Source organism: Dendrobium catenatum, unplaced genomic scaffold (genome assembly GCF_001605985.2).
Source record: "Dendrobium catenatum unplaced genomic scaffold, ASM160598v2 fragScaff_scaffold_772, whole genome shotgun sequence".
In the NCBI taxonomy this organism is placed as follows: domain Eukaryota; kingdom Viridiplantae; phylum Streptophyta; class Magnoliopsida; order Asparagales; family Orchidaceae; genus Dendrobium; species Dendrobium catenatum.
Genome location: NW_021319234.1, coordinates 1,668,158 through 1,690,040, shown reverse-complemented (window position 1 = coordinate 1,690,040; position 21,883 = coordinate 1,668,158). Strand labels below are relative to the sequence as shown.

General features: G+C 33.1%; 2 protein-coding genes across 2 annotated transcripts; both read right to left on the bottom strand.

The window, feature by feature from the left end:
- Positions 1 to 927: 927 nt before the first annotated feature.
- Positions 928 to 1,242, bottom strand: LOC110101706 (auxin-responsive protein SAUR32-like). The gene has a single exon (XM_020829705.1). It carries the CDS (start codon positions 1,240 to 1,242, stop codon positions 928 to 930), a length of 315 nt encoding a protein of 104 aa, XP_020685364.1.
- A 9,795-nt stretch (positions 1,243 to 11,037) lies between these two features.
- Positions 11,038 to 21,176, bottom strand: LOC110101763 (mediator of RNA polymerase II transcription subunit 10b). Its single transcript, XM_020829821.2, has 5 exons — positions 20,831 to 21,176; positions 20,650 to 20,730; positions 20,459 to 20,561; positions 17,170 to 17,259; positions 11,038 to 11,337 (listed from the first exon to the last, which is right to left on the bottom strand). Exons 1-5 carry the CDS (start codon positions 21,094 to 21,096, stop codon positions 11,266 to 11,268), a joined length of 612 nt encoding a protein of 203 aa, XP_020685480.1. The 5' UTR covers positions 21,097 to 21,176; the 3' UTR covers positions 11,038 to 11,265.
- Between the last annotated feature and the right edge of the window lie 707 nt (positions 21,177 to 21,883).

Below are 21,883 nucleotides of genomic sequence, written 5' to 3'. Positions count from 1 at the left end.
ATAATATATAATTATTATCAAATATAAATATTTAAATTTTATCTTATATTTAATTATATAAAACTTTTAATAAATTAAAAAAGGGTGATAGCCACCCCTAATATTTCCACCACAAATAGTGATGGACCACTTAAACAATTTATTATCAATTTAGCAAATATGTATTTTCAATTAAAAATGAGCAATAAAAAAACTCTAAATTGCAAGTTTGGCTAATCTTTTGTAATTTATAAAATTCAAAATAAATTTTGAAAAAAAAACATATTATACATAATTATAGCTTCTTTTTTTTTGAATTTAGGAGGGTAGTAGCCACCTCAAATCTCTATCTAATTATACCACAAGTAATTATTCAAATCCAAAACCAAACTCCTTGCATCCAAATCATTGAATTTGCTTTAAGATTAGTGTGCAATATTTATAATTGTGGGATTTACATACATATATACCACTTTATTTCATGCTATTTACATATCTAACACCCAAAACATTAATATTAGATTTATACATCCATAGATCAAATTTGAGTATATGAAATTAAATATTAAAGTTTATAAGATTGTATGAATGGTAGAAATAAATTATAGGAGTAATATATTCAATATTAAAGTTGCATATGAGTGATAGACATGTAATATTAAATTTTTTAATGTTACATATGTAAATATCATGAAATAAAGTGGTATATATGTAAATTTCCCTTTATAATTTATATTATGCTAATCTCAAAGTAAATCTTATATTTTCACACAAATCTTCTCCATCAAATTTTCATACTTTGAAACAAAATAAAAAGCATAGCTTTCCTTTTCTCTTTCCACTCCTCCGATTACAGCTACTCTCTAAACCCTAAACAAAAGAGGAAAAAATACAGAGAAAAACGAGATAAAATCGATCCAAACAGATTCTCCATCTTCAAATTAATCATCAACTGATCGCTCGAAAACAGATCAGATCGATCGGGCGATGAAGATAGTGAGCGGCGGAAGCCGTCTCGGAAGCTCTGCAACTGTTATCCCGATCGATAACTTCCTTCACATGGAGGAAATATTCGATTTCGCGGGGGATTCTTATCGCCCCCTTCTGCTGAAATCCATATTCCTCTTCCGATTCTTTAAGAAGCTCGATGAAGAGAGGATGGCTTAAATACCTTACGGGAACTAAGAATCGCCGCTGCTCTCTTCCTTCTTCGCCGACCCTTATAGCCAACCACCCTTTGGGAGGAAGTTTCAGAGCTCCCATGGCTTCTCCCGACTCCTTGCAAGCCCTTTCTGAAATTAAATACTGACGAATGCATATATGCGCTGCATTTGTTAGAAATTATTATGGGAAGAAGACAAAGAAGTCCCTATCAACATTTTGTTCTAATTAAACTAACCTAATTCTTCTCACCACTTGTCTATATTCTACATTCCTCTCTTATAATATTGAGGTGTATTTCTTATTACTTTTTTAAGTATTTTTCAGTTTAAAAAATTTTTTCACTAAATTTTTTTTATAATGTAGTAAAAAAGTCGTCCGAAATGAAATCATAGGATTTATTTCGGACAACTTTCATATTGCTTTCTAAAGCAACATTCTAGTACAAAAATTTCAAACACAAAAAATTTTGTGCTAAAAAGTTGCTTTAAAAAATAATAAGAAAGCCGTTCCAAATGAAGACTTAGGCCTCGTTTGTTTCTCCGTTTGCGGTTTGAATCGGCAAAAAAATGATTGTTTTGCTGTTTGGTAACACCGCTTTTTCAAAATAACTTATGGTGAATCTCCGTATTTCCGCCGATTTGAGAAGAAATTTTTTTCTCCATTTGCTGTTCTGAAAGCTTCGTTAAAAATGAGAAATAAAGCCAGAGAATCAAACGAGGCCGTGTGCTTCATTTGGGACTATTTTTTTATTGCTTCTTAAAACATAATTTTAGTTAAAAAATTAAAATATTTTGTACTAAAACTAAACCCCGTTTTAAGAAAAAATAAAAAAGTCACCCCAAACGAAGCCTTAATCTTTTTAATATATTAATTAATCATTTTTAATGAAATTCTAAATTAAATTTGGTAATTATTCAACAAATTTAAGTATTTGTTTATTTTAGGAAAAAACAAAAAAAATAGAGAAAGACAATTGTGAATACAAATGGAATTAAATTTCAATAAAAAAATAAAAAAAAAATGTATTAAAGTGTTAGGTTCATTGATTGTTGAGAAGAATGGGAGAAACTGTTAACAATTAATAAGCCAAGACAGGTCACTAATAATCTTCTGACTAATGACCAAATGCTAAAAAGAATCTCCAACTTAGTTTGTGCTCATCAAATAAGTCCTTTTTTTGTTCTAATTTACTACTATTTAAGTAAGTTGGTGAGATATTTTCTTGATAATTTTTTCAGTTTACACCCTTATGATTGCAATAATTTGATAAATATATTCATTATTTATTATTTATACATATTTGAAATACTCTATTTGATATTAAATTTAGTTCAATGTCAAAGTTCAATCAAAATAACCTAATTTTTATTACATGTTATAAATTTTTTAAAGCAAAGCATTATCAATGTTTATTTAAATCTTCGATGAGTTGCTCCTTTCGATTGAGCTTCATCAACGTAATTATCTAATACATATTCTGTTGATTGAAAAAATATCAAAGCTTATGATCCTATTTTCACGCGATTCACAGGGTACAATCAAAATAGCTAAAGGTGTTCGTTCTTGAGTCCATGCCGATGAGATTGGATTGGAAGAATGTACGAGTCTTTCTATTCGGATCCATTTGTGAAAGAACGAAAAGATGGAGAAAACAGAAGTGAGAAAGGGCAAATTGTCATTCTTCCCATAAAAGATGAACATAAGTTCAAAAGAGAATTTAATTATGTCTAAAATAAACTTTCGAGCATATTTTCTCAGGGGTGAAGTGTCGTTCTTCCCTTGAGTCAGGTGTTTTAATTTTTTATTAATAATATATGGCCACAAAATATTTCTCTAATAATATATGGCCACAAAATATATAATTTATTGGGGTGGCAAAAGGCAATAAGGTAATCTAAATATGAGTTATATTTTGTTATGGCTTTAATATATTGTTAAAAAAAAAAGTTTTCTATTGTAGATTTGAAATTTGTAATAATTGTTGCGTCCTGGAATATTCGCGGCGGTAGAGAAATATATAGTTTAACGTCTTAGCGTTGTACGAAGATCCAGCACACAATCAGATAAGTGAGAGGGTGTAGCGTTCATAAGAGACACCAAAGTTTTTACGTGGAAAACCCCTGAAAAAGGGGGAAAAACCACGGGGCCTGGCCCGGTTTGAATGAATCCACTAGTCAAAATTAATTTTTGAAGTTTCCAACTAGCTTTTGCCTCGAGATTCGTGCTCGATCAAGATAATTTTTGTGATGCCGTATCAATAATCATCTTCATAAATTAACAATTTGATTTTTTTTTCTTTTGTAGAATTGCAAAAAAATGGAAATTATTTTGTTAAATTTGGTTTTCTATTTTTAAAGAAAAATTGTTTTAATATTTATCTTTGATGCACACAAACGCCATATTTTCGCGAATGTTAGAGTTTTGCCGAGCTTTAATGGCCTTTCTAAATTTTTTTTGTTTCAGTCAGTGAGCCCAATAGAGCCCTTTCATCTTGGACCTGAGAACGGCCCGGCCCATAAATTTCTTTGACCGGTAGTACATCTTTATCTTAATATATTAAATAACATAATAATTAATTTAATTTAATGTATGTATGGATAAAAAAATTATCAGATTAAAAGAAAAATTATGGTCAAATACTATTAAAAATATATGAATAATGATACGTGAATGATAGAAAAATAACAATAATTATCACCCTAACATATCCTAAATAATAATATCTTATGTATTTTAATATTGTTCATATATTCAATAATAAAGAGATAAACGAGTTGAGTTAGGCTTTTTTTGGAACGGTTTTTTTACTGCTTCTTAAAATAATTTTTTATTACAAAAATTAATATTTTTTGTAAGTAAAAACAACTTTAAGAAGCAGTAACAAAGTCGTCGCAAACGAAACGTTAAGCTCAATAACTTTTTTAATTAAGTTGATTAATAGATATTAAGGACTTTTTTGGCAGCTTTCTCACGACTTAGCTTTTTAGAAAGCAATCACATTTCTATTTGATGATCGTGTTCTTGCCCTTTTTTTATGTGAATTTATTTCTTTCAACTTATCACTAAAATATAAAAGTTGAAAGAAAGTTGTAGCTCAAAAATTAAGAATCTGTTTGGGATGACTATAGCGTATAATTATAAAATTTGTTGTGAAATTATTGAAGAGAAAATAACTTCACTAATATGGTTATACATAACAGCTTTCTATCACAAAAATTTCTAAAAAATTATGCGAAAGAAACAAAAGTCAATAGCCAAATGAAATTATATTAGATGTTAGAGGAAAAAAAATAGTTAGAAAGCTAGCCCAAACATATCCTAAGTTATTTAGAATCTAGTATTTATAAATATAATAAAAATAAAATAGTTTATAAGCCTATTATCCCATTAAAGATCACTAGAGCCTTATCTTCTCTTCTCTCTCATTCTCTTTCTCTCTCTTAAGTTGAGCAACTCCCTCACTGAATATTTTGTGCATGACATAGAGTAATGGACTACCAATGCTTAAGCTGTGAATTGTGCTGAGTCTGATGAGAGAGAGAGAGGATAGAGATAGAGAGAGAAAGTCACGTGAAAAGTGGGGAGAGTGAGAAGAGAGAGAAAATGGGTGCATGAAGTCGTGGTCATTTCTTCTGAATAGAGAGAGAGAGAGAGACATGGTGAAGGGGGTGGGGACGGGTGCCTGATCTCAGTGTATTGTCTTTTTACTCTCTCTCTCCCTTCTTTAAAATTTTTGTCTGCAACTCTGCCCTTGCTGACCCACTATTTACTACTCCATTTCTTCTCGTTGAAAGTCTTCGCCTCTCTCTCTATCTCTTCACCATTGTTAGCGTCTTCCTTCATTTTTTTTCAATGAAAAAAATATTTTTTTATGAGAGCCAAAAGGTATAATCAGTAAGGATTTTTTAAATAATATAAATCAATTTTATGTGAAAAATATAATGAGTATAATCTTAATTACAGTTATAAATTAAATTTATATAAATTTGAATAAAATTTTCATAATTATATCCGTTGAAATAAAATTTGATCTCCACCCTTTTTTTTCATTAAATTTGAGTGTCGAAGTTTTCTATATAAAAAAATAGAAGGTCATAGAGAATTTATTATTTTCTTCACCAGATATTTCAGTCTCCCCCTCCTTTTTCTCTGTATTCTTGCTTCAGAAGAGTAATCATTTCGGTCATGATAAGCCGAACACCCACCGGACCTCCAGGGGGAGAAATTACAGAGGAAAAAATGACAAAATGAACAGAAGATTTCTTCTTCTTCTTCTTCTTCGGAGCTTCGGGAAAGAAGGAAGCTTTCTTTTTGAGGGGAATGTTGTCTGGCTCGAGGCTTTCTTTCTCGCGCTTCCTCTTCTCTCTTCTTAGCCATGAAATCTCCCTCTCTCTCTCTCTCTCTCTCTCTCTCTCTGTATTCTTTCTCTTAGCTGTAGAAGAAGATCTCGGACCAGGCTTCATTCCCCTCAATCACAGCTTCCATGAATCTCTTGTACGCTGACTCTGGTAAGATTGATCTGCTTCTCGTTTTTTTTTTAATTAATATTTTTATGGTTTATGTAACTTGAGCAGATTAGCGTAATGATGATGGAATTTGACTCATTCTCTCTCAACCTTTATCTCATTTAATCTTGCTTTTGTCGGAATGGAAAAAGGTTTTTCATCATTGCTTCATAAAATCTTCTACTTTTCTATTTTAAGCTTCTGTTACCTTATCCTTTTTCTTCCCCCGAACTCTCTATACTAAGCCATTTCCTCTCTTTTCTCTGTTTCTTATTTGTTCAGAACCTGTCTCCGACCTCCCTCTTCTTCTTCTTCTGCATTTTTTTCGATGAATCTGTGGGAAAAAAAGGGATTTTTTTCAAGTCACAAGTTTTTTTCTAGCTCCCCCTTCTGCTTCTTCTTGTTCTTCTGTATTTTTCCTTAAATTTTTACGCATTTGTAAGAAAGAAGGGTTTTTTATTTTGATTTCTTCATAATTCTTAAGCTTTCTTCCACCTCCCTCTTCTTCTTGTCTTCTCCTCTGATTTTCTACTTTAATTTCCTCAAGTTTGTATGCGTTTGTGGAAAAGAAGGGATTTTTATTCTGATTTCTTAACTCAGAAGCTCTTCCCACCTGCTTCTTCTTCATCATTTTTCTTTATTTTTAAACTATTCTGAAAAAAAAAAAGATTTTTATTTCGATTTCTTCCAATTCAGAGGCTGTCTCCCTCCTCCATACTCATCTTCTTCTTCTTCTTCTTCATTTTTCTTAAATTCTTAAGCATTTGTGGAAAAAGGATGATTTTTTTTTCTTATTTGATTCTGAAATAGTTCTTCTGTTCCACCCTTTCATTGAAAAGTTGAATTTTTTTTTCTTCCTTCTCTTACTCGGCCAACGAAAGGTAACATCAACTCCATTAAATAACCTTTCAAATTGAATTTCTTCAACTTTTTTATCTCTCACTGCAATAGGTAGAGAAGAAGGCTTAAAAGAGGCAATTTGAAGTGATATGAGCTTAATTTGAGCTACTATTTTCTTGACTTGAATTACTGTTCATATCTTTTACAGCTCATTTAACTTGGCCTTTTTGGCTATGTCATCATGACCAGCATTTTACTGTTATTTAAGCTTCCTTTTTTATTATTATTTCTGAATTCTTGTTCTTATCCCTCAATAAGATTTAAAATTTGAATTAGAATAAAAATATAAAAGAAATTAAATAAACTAAAGCATTAGGATAATGTGAATAGCATCAAATTTTTGAATATTTATATGCTAACATCTAATTATATCAATTTGATTGCACTATCATTCAATTTTGGAAGAATAAAATGAAATTCTAATTTTTTTATATTAAAATTTCAATGAATTAGCCTGTGATTATTTTTTATTGAACAAATCAAGTAAAGACTTATACTTCGTTTGCGACCATTTTTTTACTGTTTTATGAATCAACTTTTTAATACAAAAATTTTTAAATTAAAAACTTTCGTTATTAAAAAATTGTTTCATATATAAAACAGAAAGAAAACTGCACCAAACGAAACTTTAATAAAATAGAACTTTGGCTTCGTTTGAGACAATTTTTTTTTGTTTCTTAAAGCAGTTTTCTATTATAAATTTTTTAATTTTTGTGCTAAAAACCCGTTTTAAGAAGCAACAAAAAAAGAGTCCCAGATGAAGCCTTAGTCTCTAATTAACATCTAATTATATCAATTTGATTGCACTATCATTCAATTTTGGAAGAATAAAATGAAATTCTAATTTTTTTATATTAAAATTTCAATGAATTAGCCTGTGATTATTTTTTATTGAACAAATCAAGTAAAGACTTATACTTCGTTTGCGACCATTTTTTTACTGTTTTATGAATCAACTTTTTAATACAAAAATTTTTAAATTAAAAACTTTCGTTATTAAAAAATTGTTTCATATATAAAACAGAAAAAAAACTGCACCAAACGAAACCTTAATAAAGTAGAACTTTGGCTTTGTTTGCGACAACTTTTTTGTTGCTTCTTAAATCAGTTTTCTAGTATAAAAATTTTAATTTTTGTGCTAAAAATCTGTTTTAAGAAGCAACAAAAAAACCGTCCCAAATGAAGCCTTAGTCTCTAATCATCACTTATTAAAGAATTCTTAAATCATGAGCTTTGATGACCTTTATTTTATATATTATTCTATATATTTTGCATTCTCTTGTATTAATTAGCATGAAATCACTAATTATATAGACAAAATACAAAATAGTATAAAGAAAAGTGCTAATGATAAGCAAATGACCTCTCCTACTAATTTCTCTTTTCTCAAACATTAGTTTTACATTGGACCCTTATTCTCCTACTCATAGCATATTGATTTAGGCTTCATTTGTGATTATTTTTTAATTACTTCTTAAAATAATTTTTTAGCACAAAAAAATAATTTTTTACTTAAAAATTATTTTAAGAAGCAAAAAAAAAAAAACCGTCCCAAACAAAGCCTTAGATATTCATCTCTCTCATAATAGATTGCTCGTAGCCTTAGAAGTTATAAAAACATTACGTTGTGTATGACCAACAAAAATCAACAAAGAGAAATATTAATATAATTATAAATAAACGAAGGATGCGGCAGAGAATGAAGAACTAAATTGAACTATATATCAATATATTTATAAATAGAAAGTTAGATATAACGAGTTAGAATAGCATAATTTTTGAGTTGTCAATTATACCCACAATAGGTTATTATACACTCAAAACTCTAAAAGAAATGAAATTAAAACAAATTTATAAATATTGTTGTGTCATAGAGTATTCGCGGTGGTAGAGAAACATAAAATTTAATGTCTTAGCTTTGTACGAGGATCCAGCATGCACACAGCTAAAAGAGGGGGTGCGACATTCACAAGAGACCAAGTTTTTTACGTGGAAAACCCCCGAAAGGGGGGCAAGAAGGAGACTCAAGTAAGAAGAGAAGAGAAGGAAGAGACTCATTCTCGACCATCGCCAGATTTTCACCCGACAGCCTACCGACGTCAAAGCTCTGCCCAAATGCCATCTAATGCCGGAGTTCCCCCTGGCCGCCGACTGACGTCAGTCTTCTACCCAACGTCGGACCTCCGCTCGTCGTCGGATTTCTATCCGACGCATGACTTTTACCCAAGTGACGTTGGAGTTCCACCTGACCCTTAAGTGACGCAGGAGTTTTGCCTGATCACCCAACGTCGCCGGAATTTCAACATCTGTTTGTAACTGAATTTCAACTCGAGAGTTTGTATCTGATCGTCCTCAATTTCAGGGATAAGCCAGCCATTTGTAACTTTAACAAATACTAGTGGAATCTTATCAAATGGGCGTGTCCCCATGATCTTTCCCTTTACAACATTTTTCACGTAAAAATACTGGTGTTTCTTTTTCATATTGTTTGTGTACTGGATTATGTACAACCTGAGACGAAAATTTTCTAACTCTATCACCGCATATATTCTAACCCGCAACAAATATAAATACTATTCATTTAAAAATAAGATTTAATAATTTTTAAGCTTAAATTTTTTCAAAATTTTTTTACAAAAATTTTATAATATTTCCTCTAATCATAAATTTATATGTCTTAAGGACCTCTAATCCTCTAATTTGTAATAAATAAGCACTCTTCACATTCACAGTGAAGTAAATAGTCTTTCTCTCTCTATGTCTATCAGAGAGAGTTGGGAAAAGACAGGAAGAGAGAGAGAGAGAGAGCACGGATATGGAAACACGTGTGGAGAGGGCTTTTGCGTGTGGGAGTTAGCATAGTGGTCGATAGACTTTGTAGACAGGTACGGCTGTTGAGGGTATAGCCGTATAGGCTTTCGGAGTTACTGCACTTTCTCATTTTCTTACAATCAATATAAATAAATAATAATATTATTAAAATTTAAAAAAATTAGCATAATAATAATGTTATTATTTCAAATATGAGATAAACAATTAAATGAAATAAAAAATTTAGAAAAAAAATTACATAATTAAGTGAAAGAATTATTTTAAAATCTCGTATAAAAGCCAAAATTCTCAAATCTCATAGTTATAAGAATTTACACTATAATAATATGATAATTTTAAATTTAAATATTTTTCAATTTTTAAATTTTAATTTACATATAATTACATAATTTAATATAAATTATTACTAATTTATATTACATATTTAGATATAATTTAATTTAAGAAAATTATTTATTTAATTATTTAAAATTATGATAATTGAACCACCCGATTGCAATTCAACCGGCGAACCGACGGCCCTGAGTAATTCTATCCAGTCTAGTTTTTAAAATTTTGATTATAACAATAATTAAAACTGCATCTTATTTTAATGCAACAATAGTAAAAATTATTCAAATGATTAATTTATTATTGTAAATAAATAGTATAAAAAAGTTCTTTGCAATTTAATTAATCAAAATTAAATTTACTAAATAGCCACATTTCAACATTAGTTTTTCTTCTTTTATAAAACTTTTTATGAAGGAACACATTACCTTATCTTTCTTATTAAATATTTAAAAATTTTAATTAAATCTTTAATAAATAACTAAACAAGTAAAAGCAATTATTAAACTAATTATTTATATTAATTAATTAAAATATATCATACTAATTAGAAGTGTGGAAGAAACTAAGAACACTTGTTGCACCATCGATAGCTATGTTTTTTTGCTACGTTCACAACATTAATGCATCTAAAATGATCACATTACTCAACATATTTATGATTTACCTAAATAATTTGAAGATAACTCACATTCTTACACCACATTCATAATTTTTCATTTTATTATTACTTTCTCATTATTTTTTAATTTTTTTATTATTAAGAAACTATTTTTTATAAAAACATTTAGAAAAACTACATTATCCACAACAACTTTAAATCATTTTTACAAAAAAAATATATAAGTATCCGAAACAAATCCAAAAAAATAACCATTGGGCACCCACGCCCACCCATGATAACTTTTCGGATGCCCTACCCGTCCATACACACCCATTTTCCACACTTTTTGAATGCAGTCTGCCACAGACTGATGACCTTAAGCCTTATTGTCCTTTGCTTTGACTGCAAACTTTCAAACCGCATACCAAAATTTACCGTGGTCGCAACGCGGTTTAGTGATGCGCACTACGTAGCGAGGATTACGATAATATACGGCATATGGTGATTAACAGTTTAAATCGGTTCATCCCTCGATGTTGAGTACCCACCTATACCCAACCCACGAGGTCATGGGTGCACCAATACCTATGGGTATCCAATGCAAGGCTTTGATGCAAATAGAAATAAAATGCATTTGTACTTCCACAAATTGATTGAAACCAAAGACATCGTTAGAGAGATGTCATCATAAGTACACAGAAATGAAAAAAAAAAAAAGAAAAATTTTTTTTGATCGTTAAGGATAGTCACATAATAAGACATTTTAAACAATAATACAGGATATATATGCAGTATTCTTGAAGAACTTACCTCAGCTTACATAGCTATAGATATTAGTGATAAAAATTAGTCCACAAACAAAGCTAAAGAAACAATCCTATAGATTATTGTGCGTATTTATCCAAAATAAAAACCTAAATTTACATAGAAACTTCAACAAATATATACCCATCAGAGTTCAGTCTTCACTTTGACATCTCCATTGGCTAAAGCATTCTGCATCTGAGCCAGCCGCTTACTCTCCTGTATTAAGAAGAGCAAATAGTAAAATGAGTTATAAAACATATTTAGGGTCCATTTAAGACGGCTGTAACTTTTATAAAGATGATTGTAAAACTATTATAAAGGAAACAACTTTTTTAAAAAATATTGTAGAAAGTGATGTGGGCATCATCCTCCCAGGCGAGAGCATTCTGATTCGGAGGGAGAATTTTTTTTTCCCACCAATGGCCAGAGGAAGGCGACCTCACCTCCAGTGGAATGAACCAGAGGGGTTCTGCATAAAGCTCGATATTCTATTCTTTGATGGGAGGCTCCACGTAGAAGATTACCTAGATTGGAAAGGAGCGGTGGCGAATTTTTTTAACTACAAGGAAGTCAATCCCGAGAAGCAAGTCAAGTATGTGGCTTGCCGGCTCAAAGGGGGCGCTAGTGCGTGGTGATTACAGCTCCTTCAAAATAGACAACGAGAAGGTAGAGGCCCCATTCGCAGTTGGAGTTGCATGAAGTAGCTCATGAGGCGGAATTTCCTACCCACAGATTTTGAGCAACTACTGTACCTTCAATACCAACATTGTCGGCAAGGCCAGCAACCGGTCAATGAATACACTAAGGAAATTTACAAGTTGAGCGCACATAACAATTTGATGAAATCCGAAAATCAACTCGTGGCGCACTACATTGGAGGCTTGAAGGAGAGTCTTCAAGACAAGCTCGAACTTAATTCCGTCTGGTCCCTCTCCCTGGCGGTGAATTTTGCGCTTAAGGCGGAAGCCCAATTACAATGCCACTATCGATCAAATGCTCCCCGCCAACCATTCAATGAAGGAAATTTCGGACCGTCCAGAACGGCGACACCACAACCCAAGCTCCAACCCGTGGCATCCTCTGTTGCGGCTAACATGACACCCGAAGTGAAGGGGCTAGCTAGTCCTAGAGCTCCATTGCGGGATAACCCATATGCAAAACCCACTGTCATAAAATGCTTTAGGTGTCTACAACCCGGACACAAGTCCAATGAATGTCCATCTCGACACCAATTACAACTAGCCAAAGGAGAGGATGAAGTTGATCAGTCCAGTATGCAAGATGACACAGAAGAATGGGTAGAGGAAGTATTGGCCGACGAAGGGGAACCAATCCTAGGCATTATGGAGAAGTTGCTTTTGGCAATGCGGAAACCAGTCGAGACACAGAGACATAATTTATTCCGCACCAAGTGTACCATTAAAGATAAGGTTTGTGATTTGGTGATTGACAGTGGTTGTACAGAAAACATCATTTTCAAGACCACAATCCAGGCCCTACAAATTAAGACCATGAGAAATCCGATTCCCTTCAAAATCAATTGGGTTAAAAAGGGAGTTGACTTCCTCGTCTCCGATCTCTGCAAAGTCACCTTCACTATCGGCAAGAGGTACTTATGCCAAGTCACCTGCGATGTTCTTGAAATGGATGTGTGCCACCTCATTCTTGGTAAACCTTGGCAATATGATGCTTGTGCTATACACGATGGTCGGGCGAATACGTACACCGTTGAGGTAAAGGGGAAGAAGCTGAAGCTGATGCCAGTTAGTCCAGCGCAAGGTACCGTCCCAGCCAGCCTCACGTCCGCTTGTATTATAGTTGGGAGTGAACTACTACAGCTTAAAGATTTGGATTGTCCAATGTTTGCCTTGGTGACTTCAGATGTGTCTGAATAAACAGCCTCTTCCCCGCACAACGAAATTCAGCAGTTGATTGATTCCTTTTAGGACATTACCTCAACAGAGTTGCCTCCTGCCTTACCGCCCCTCCGAGAAATCCAACACCAAATTGAGTTGGTTCCAGCCACTTCCAGGTGCAGTTTTACCCAATTTTCCACATTACCGCATGAGTCCCGAGAGCATGCCATATTGCAGAAAATTGTGTAGGAATTACTTGATAAGCAATTCATACAGCCGAGCTTGAGTCCTTGCGCGGTCCCTGCCTTGATTGTTCCAAAGAAGGATGGACAATGGCGCATGTGCATCGACAATCAAGCTATCAATCGCATTACCATTAAATACTGATTTCCCATCCCGCAAATCACAGACCTCTTGGACAAGCTATATGGCTCCTCCATTTTCTCCAAACTTGACATGAGGAGTGGGTATCATTAGATCTGCATCCGAGCAGGGGATGAATGGAAGACCGTGTTCAAGACCATCGAAGGGTTGTTCGAATGGAAGGTCATGCCCTTTGGGCTTTGTAATGCTCCATCCACTTTTATGAGGCTTATGCACGAAGTCTTGAAACCTCACCTAGGCAAGTTTTGTCTAGTCTATTTTGATGATATTTTAATATTCATCACGTCTTTAGACGAGCATATTAGCCATCTCAAATTAATCCTAGATACGCTTCGCGACAATAAGTTATTTCTTAACTTGGCTAAGTGTGAATTTGTCGTCGCTAGCGTCAACTTTCTGGGCTTTGTGTTGACACCGGAAGGAGTTAAAACTACTCTACAGAAAAATTTCGGCCATTCGGGATTGGCCGAAACCGGCTTCGCTTACTGACGTGCGTAGTTTTCAAGTGCATAGGTTGAATTGACCCAAGTCTAGCCTAATTGAACCTATTTGACTCAATTAACCAATTAAACCCAATTAGCCCAACTTGAACATCTGGCTAGCATGCCTTAGCTACATAGCCACCCCTCCAACTCAACTAGACCAAATGCGAGCGCCTAACACAAGGTTGAACCCAAAAGAGGGTAGCACGAGCCAATTATCTCTCTCCAACCACAAGCTCATTCAATTGAGGTTCAATCAGGCATCTAGAGCATCACAACTGTACTTTGAAGCCTAACTAAATGCTCTTGAGCATTCCAGCCATTATCATCCCGTTTTCACCACACTTGTCTATAACACTACAAATGAACCGAGCATTCGACAAACTATTCATGATTTGACTTAAATAAGAGCTCATTCATATTTGTTTAATTAACTAACTAAACAAACATGAATATTTTCATAAATACTCGACTGTTAATTGAAAAAGATTGAACATCCTAATGTTCAACTCGTTTATGACCATGAAAAATATTGTTTAAAAAGCTCATGAATAAGATCGTAAATATTCATAAAAAATAAATATTAAAACGAAATATTTTTCAATCAAGATTTAAGAAGTTTTTATTTGTAATTTTATTAATTCAAGTTTAGGCTTCTCAATATATCTAAACATATTTTAATCAATTTTTTATGCTCAGTGCAATGATTTACTTTATTTATAAAGTGATTATTTATAATAGATTTATATTTATATAATACAATATTAATGAATTTATATTATATAGTTTTATAGAACTTATTTTTTATATTCATCCAATTTTTCAATAGTTCACAGATAACTTCATCTATTTAGATTAATTCAATTTTTAAATAATAACAAGTTTGGAGGGGATATTTACCACTGAATCTTCGCCTACAACTTCAGCACCAGCCTCCACAACCATTCTTGTAAATACTTCTCCAATTACTTCTTCACCTGATTCAGCTATATCAGTTACACCACCTGCTGCACCACACTACCCAATGCTAACTCGTTTTGAACAGGAAGTCTCTAATAAAAACAAGTTTTCGATCTTCAACATACTATATTTCCAACTAATCCATCCCGCTACTCCCAAGCGGTTAAGTATCCTGTTTGGAGAGCAGCTATGATGCTGAATTTGAAAGTTTACAAAGTCAAGGCACTTGGGTTCTAGTTCAGTCCTCCCCAAATTAAAACATCTTGGGTTGCAAATGGCTATAAAAATGAAATTTAATTCATATAGCACAATTGTTCGATACAAAGCTTGTTTGGTTGCTCAATGATTTAAGCAAGAGTTTGGCTTAGATCATCATAAAACATTTAGTCTCTTTGCCAAACTCCCTACCATTCGGATTTTCTTCATCTTGTTCGTTACCTCCCATTGGTCTATTCTTCAAGTTGATGTCTCTAATACATTTCTCATGGGCAACTTGATGAAACCGTCTACATGATGCAGCCTCCTGGTTTTCAAAACTTGCAATTTCCTAATCATGTTTATTTACTTAAGAAAGCCATCTATAGGCTTAAGAAGGCTTCTCGACAGTAGTTTGCAACTTTCACCACATATCTGATTCAATTTGGCTTTCAAGTAAGCTCTGCTAATCCTTCCCTTTTACACTATAATCATAGCTCTATTCATATTTATATTCTGGTGTATGTAGATAATATTTTACCTACCGATAATGATACCCCGCTATTGCTGCACATCTCTCTACTTTGCAAGCTCGATTTCCCATGAGAAACCTTGGTCAGTTAGCTCACTTTCTTGATTTGCAAAATCATTCACACTGACACAGTTATTCATCTCAATCAAGCTCGCTATGCCGCTGAATTACTTAACAAAGCTGGAATGTCCAAAAGTAAACCTGCTCCCACACCTTTACCCACCAAATTACCTACCTTAGTTGGTGCTACTAAAACCTACCCTCAAATTGAATATTATTGGCAACTTGTTGGTTCTTTATACTACCCAACAATCATTAGACCAAATAATCTTTTTGCTGTAAACTATTTGTGTCAACATATGCACAACCCTCTTCAACTTCATTTTCAGCTGCCAAAACACATACTTCGGTATCTTTGCGGCACGTTACAGTTTAGTTTACCCATTTCATTCTCAAAGCTTGAATTGCATGCTTATGCTGACTCTAGGGTGCAAATACCACCGATCAGCGCTCCATTACCGGCTATTGTGCCTTTCTTGAAACAACATTGATTTCTTGGTGCAGTAAAGCAAACCATTCTTGATAGGTCTACTGAGGTTGAATATTGAACTTTAGCTACAGCTGCGGGTGACATCATCTAGTTAAGACATTTATTGTCTGAATTCTGCATTTCTCTACCTATACTAAACAAGTTGTTTTGTGATAATGTTTCAGCACTAGTTTTAGCGAACAATTCTGTCTTTAATGCTCGAACAAAGCATATCAAGATTGATTTTTATTTAATTAGAGACAATATCAAACTGCAGTGCATTACAGTCCATGACGTAGCTTCCCAAGATCAACCAGTTGACTTGTTTATCAAATCTCTCAGCTTTACTCGCTCTGCGCAACTTTGGCACAATTTAACAATTCAAACTCCCATTATCAACTTGAGGGGGATGATAAGACAGTGTGATAAGTTAGGCACTTCTTCATATTATGGCGCAGTACTCCGCCTGTTCTGCTGCGACATGCCTTTCAGATTCAATCATCTCTACAGTTGGTTTTCTGCTACAGCCAACCACACCATTGATGTATAACTGATTCTGATTCCCTTACTAAGTTTCATATATATATATATATATATGAACTGTAGCATGTGATGTGAATGAAAATAAAGATGATATTACAGATAATTTGGCTTTGATTTTCTGCAATGCTATATGCTTCTATGTTTAACTTCATTGCAGGTCTCTGAATTTATAGAAAAGTCACTCTAGTTTATACATGCAAACAACTGCTTTCGTTAAACATTGCAATCAATATTTGATCAAACAAGTACGGCAGGATCAGAAAGTTCACTGTATTGACGTTTTATTTTATGAACAGGATAACACATGCACCAAGATGAACATAGCACACTGCATATATAAGCTAGGTAGCTTATATAAGTTCAGTTCCAACAAAGTATACTATAAGAAAATATGAGTTGCTATTATGGGTTAACATTATAAAATATAAACTTAGAAAATTCTTCCAGAAGTTCATGCTCAACATGTTTATTTCCATAACGTTAAATTCATCATGTATAGCAGAAATCATCTTTTAAGTATCCATTGTTTATGATTTTAGTAGGCTTAGAAAAGCTCAAGTGACTTACAGCTGCAGAGCTTGCCCTTATCTCTCGAAATGATTCAACTTCATCAGGAAATGCTTGTTCAAGTTCCTCTAAAAGGTACTTGCGCAGACTCTACAAATAGCGAAGGAGAACAAAAGTTTGGGTAAGTTCTTCCATAGCTATCAAAATATATAGCACAAAGGAATTAACATCCAAAAATAAAAAATAACCTAAAGAAAAGGAAAGAGAAACTTTTTTTATGTAAAATAGACTTACACATTTAGAGTTCAAAAAAGAAGAAAGGCGCAGCACCAATTTTTTTTTAAAAAAAGCCATTTAAAGTTAATATTAAGTAAACAATTGGTCAAAGAATACATGTTTTATGGCCATGTTACAAGCGAGCTATTTCACCATGATAAATGGTAAGAGCAGCCCCCAAGTCATTAAAAAGACAGAATTCAAGTTTTGACATTCCAAAAATATATTGTCATCAGAACAGCATAATATGAGTTTTAAATGCATTACGCAGGTGAATTTATTTAGCTAAATTAACTAATCAGTACCACATAAATTATTCAGCAAACCAGTTAAAAATCACAGATAACTTCACATGCACGTAGCAAGTAAATTAGAGAAATGTCAACAACCCTTTCGTGAAACATGATGAACGAACAACAAAATAGCCTGAATATATGCATTTTTTCCAGCAAATTGATGAGCAGAGGTTCTCTAAACTAGCAGGGGAAATAAACTTATCAGAATAAGCACCAACACCAGAATACTACATAAGAGAAAATGGAAAGGAATCAGTTTTGGGACTGTCAGGTTGTTCCTTGAACGAGCCTGTTTATAGTCAGATTAAAACCCACAAAACAAGATTTCAAAATGATTCAATTTTTAAGTTTCAGCATCTATGCCAAGAAACATTTAGTTACCAAGCCCAATCCAACCACATTCTCCAATCTATTGAAGAAACCAAAGGCGGGGCCATTAGAGATGTGGAAGCATAGTAATGGAGCGGCTAAAATGGACAATGAGCGGTGGTGGCCATAGTGATATAAAGAGAGAATGATGAAGAGAGGAAAATTCCTAGTGCTCTGACAAGACCTGCATAGGTGGTAGCCATGATGTTGCAAGTGCTATGTGAGATGGAATCATAAAAATGGCTAGTAACTAAGAAAGAAAAAGAAGGAAAGCCAAGGTACTATGAACCAGAAAAACCAAAAAGTGTCCGGAATTCAGAGATGCAGAGAAAAAGGGTTCAATAATAGAAGAGGGCCAGAGAAGGGTATGTTGAAGGGATAAGTGATCATTCTACCACTTAATTTAAGTGCATACATCAGTAAAAAAGCATATTTTCTAATTACTGTATGGCCATTTTTCTCCATCCCAAGTGATTGTCTACTGAACTGAATGTAGATGATGGAAAGTCTCCCATATGAAATGAGATTCTAGTCCAGTTTTCAGGAAGAATTTCTTCAAATTCTCTCTATCTTTCTTAGACAGTAAATTCTAAATAATATGCAAAGCTCATTACATACGTCGGTCAATTACTGATCAATAGCTTCAAGCTCAATCTATCTTCCAACAATAATGTTCCTCCACTGGCTTCGCCGATGCATATGCACAATGCATCTCTACATGCAACCAAGGTAGTATTCAAATGCTCAAGATTTTCCTATGCTCAAGCAAATGAATGCAAACAAAGTAACACCGGCAAAAGTAATCATAAGCTTTTAAACTTTGACATATGAGATATTTGGCCGAAAATTTGTGTTGGATCCATAAATTTCCATCATTTCCTTCCTGATATATGAAAACCTACACACTGTTACTAGTGAAAGGTAACTGATCCAAGAGGCTCTTCCCGGAATTTAGACTCAAATAGTAGCAAAAGTTTAGGCTAACCACATTACAGGTCCAATAAAATGTGTAGGTTTGGTCCTCATCTTGGATTAATTGGTATATATTCTTGCATCTAGGATGTAGGGATACCAATTACCAACATGACAAAAATGAATGTGAATAGATGTTAGAAGTAATGATATTCACATTAAAACTATTCTCTACTCACCTTATCTAACAAATGGTCTTGCAAAATGCCAAACATGGCAATTGAAAAGAAATCACTAATAGAGGTTTCCAAATCATGAAAGAGCCCAAGCAAATAGCACAAGAACCCAAGAGAATTGTAAAAAAACAAAATAAGGATCTATTGATAACCCAAGCGGACCATGCTAGCACCCAAGAGAATAAGCATGATATCAGAGCAATGGTTGCAAAGGAGATAATGAAACATTATTATGGTATCAAACGAAGATAGTTAAAATAAACAACAATAAAACTTGCATTGGAGGTCATTAAGAGGTATAAGGAGAGAGAAAATTCAAATGTCATCAAGGGACAAACAAATATTATTTACCAACTCATTAATGCAGGTGCAATTCCCTTTAAGAGAGAGAAATCGACGGATGATAGCTCAATTTGGTATCAAGGGGTGTTTCTTTGCTAGTACTTGAGAATGGCGGTAGAGTGCTACATTAAATTAATCACACTAAAATAGATTGTTATATCAAACAACAAGAGCAATACAATAACCTCTTAATTAGGCTGACCTATTGAGCAGCTGCAGTGAGCCAATCTAAAAAAATGCTAATGATTGAATTGGATCAACACCAATGGTAGAGAAGACAACAATTTGTATTAGACATGATGCATGAATCAACAAAATTGCAAGGGACAGCTAAAATATCATTAGGTCAGTAATAGCATCGACAGGTCAACAACAAAATCAGTTACAAATCTATATTTTATTTGCAATGAGTTAAATGAGAGAGCCATGATCCAGAAGGTTCGCCATATTTTAACTTGGTTATTCAGCCAGCCAAGATTTTCCTGATTAAACTAACATAGCTCATTATAGGTTTTGAGTAATATAAAATAGCAGTTAGATGAAAATAAATAACTCTCTTAGATCCGAATTGGCATCAAAATATAGACATCCAATACTACCATTGACTTTCGTTGTAACCCTAAAAGTTCAAATTCATATGATTAACATAAATAGATAGAAGAAACTGAAAAATAATATTTCATTGATACCAATTTAAAATCCATTGATAAAATTTAAGAAGTTGAAAACGAAACTTATGTTGGTCTAAGTAATTTAAACATCAATGGATGTCTCGATATTACTTCCCTTTTGCACTTTAATGGAAGTGTTCTTAAAGGTTTCATGATTGGCATCCATTCTTCAACTAAAAAATAAGTAATATAACAAACAAAACTGCAATACGCAAACTTTTGACCAGAACAAAAAGCTTATAAGTACCTTGAATGCATCAGTCTTTCCCTTAGTAATCTGGTTCTTTGCGATGCAACTATTAATAACATCCTTTGTGAACTCATCCGGGTTCTTCCCATCATCAATCAAACTATACACACAACACATCATAAAACATAAGAAGAGAACAAATTTAAATAAATAAATAACGTAGAAACCCTAGAAAAAAAAAATCTTACTTGACGACTTCCATAGGCACCTGGATGTTACAATTTTCCGCCAACTTCTGCATCGTGTGTAGCTCCGCGACCAACGAGTTTCTATGGTATCACGGACGAAGAATCCATTAATGAGACAGAGTAAAACGAGGGGCCATGAAAACGAGAAAGAAAGGGCAAAAGGGTAGCGGAAGCGAGTTACAGTCGCTGGAGAAGAGGTAGCTGCGAGGCAACGTTGAAGGACGAGACGGTGAGGTAAAGTTGGTGGAGGAGGCCGAGGGTCTTCTGGATCGAGTTGATGGATTGTATTAGATTCTGCTTCTGCTCCTCCGCAGGGTCTAGAACGGCGATCCCGCTGTTCGTGGTGGGCGTGGATGCCGGAGTGTTTACGTGGACCCCACCGCCGCCGGCCGGGGTAGGAAGGATTCCATTGCCAGCGGCAGAGGAGTTCTGCGACGATGGATCCATAGCAGGCTTGCAGTTTCCTCCACCGACGAAAAGCACGGGAACTCGAGAGGAATCTGGGTCTCGAAAAAGCGCCTCATGTTGTGAAGGCCTTATATTTAATACCGCCAAAGCAAAGCTCAACCGTTCTGAATTAAAAAATAAAATTAAAAATATTTTCATGTATATCATTTTATTTTATGATATTTACATATCTAATATTTAAAATATTAATAATACATATTTATCATCCATAGAATAAATTTATTTACATATCTAATATTTAAAATATTAATAATACATATCTATCATCTATAGAATAAATTTTGTTGCATATAATAAAATATTAAAATTTATAAGATGATATAAATAGTATGAATAAATTATAAGAAAGATATATTTGATATTAAAATTTTATATGTGTAGTAGATATGTAATATTAATGTTTTGATGTTAGATATATAAATAATGAAAAAATAAAGTGGTATGTACGCAAATTTTCCTTCAAAAATATTAATATAAAATTAACTTATTATTCACTAAATTTTAAATTTTCAATACAAAATAATTAGAATTATTTATTATTATTTAGATTTGTTTGAACTAATTTTTTGCTACTTTATTTTTTAATTATAATTATAATTTTTATTTAGTCACTAATTTTTACTTCTTTTAAAAAATTTCTATGTTACTAAGATTTTTTATACAAGAATTTTCAGAAAAATTACTTTTTCTGCAATATTATAATAGTTTTATCAATCATTTTTATAAAAAGCTAGAATAATCCCAAATAAGCCCTTAGTATCTTAAG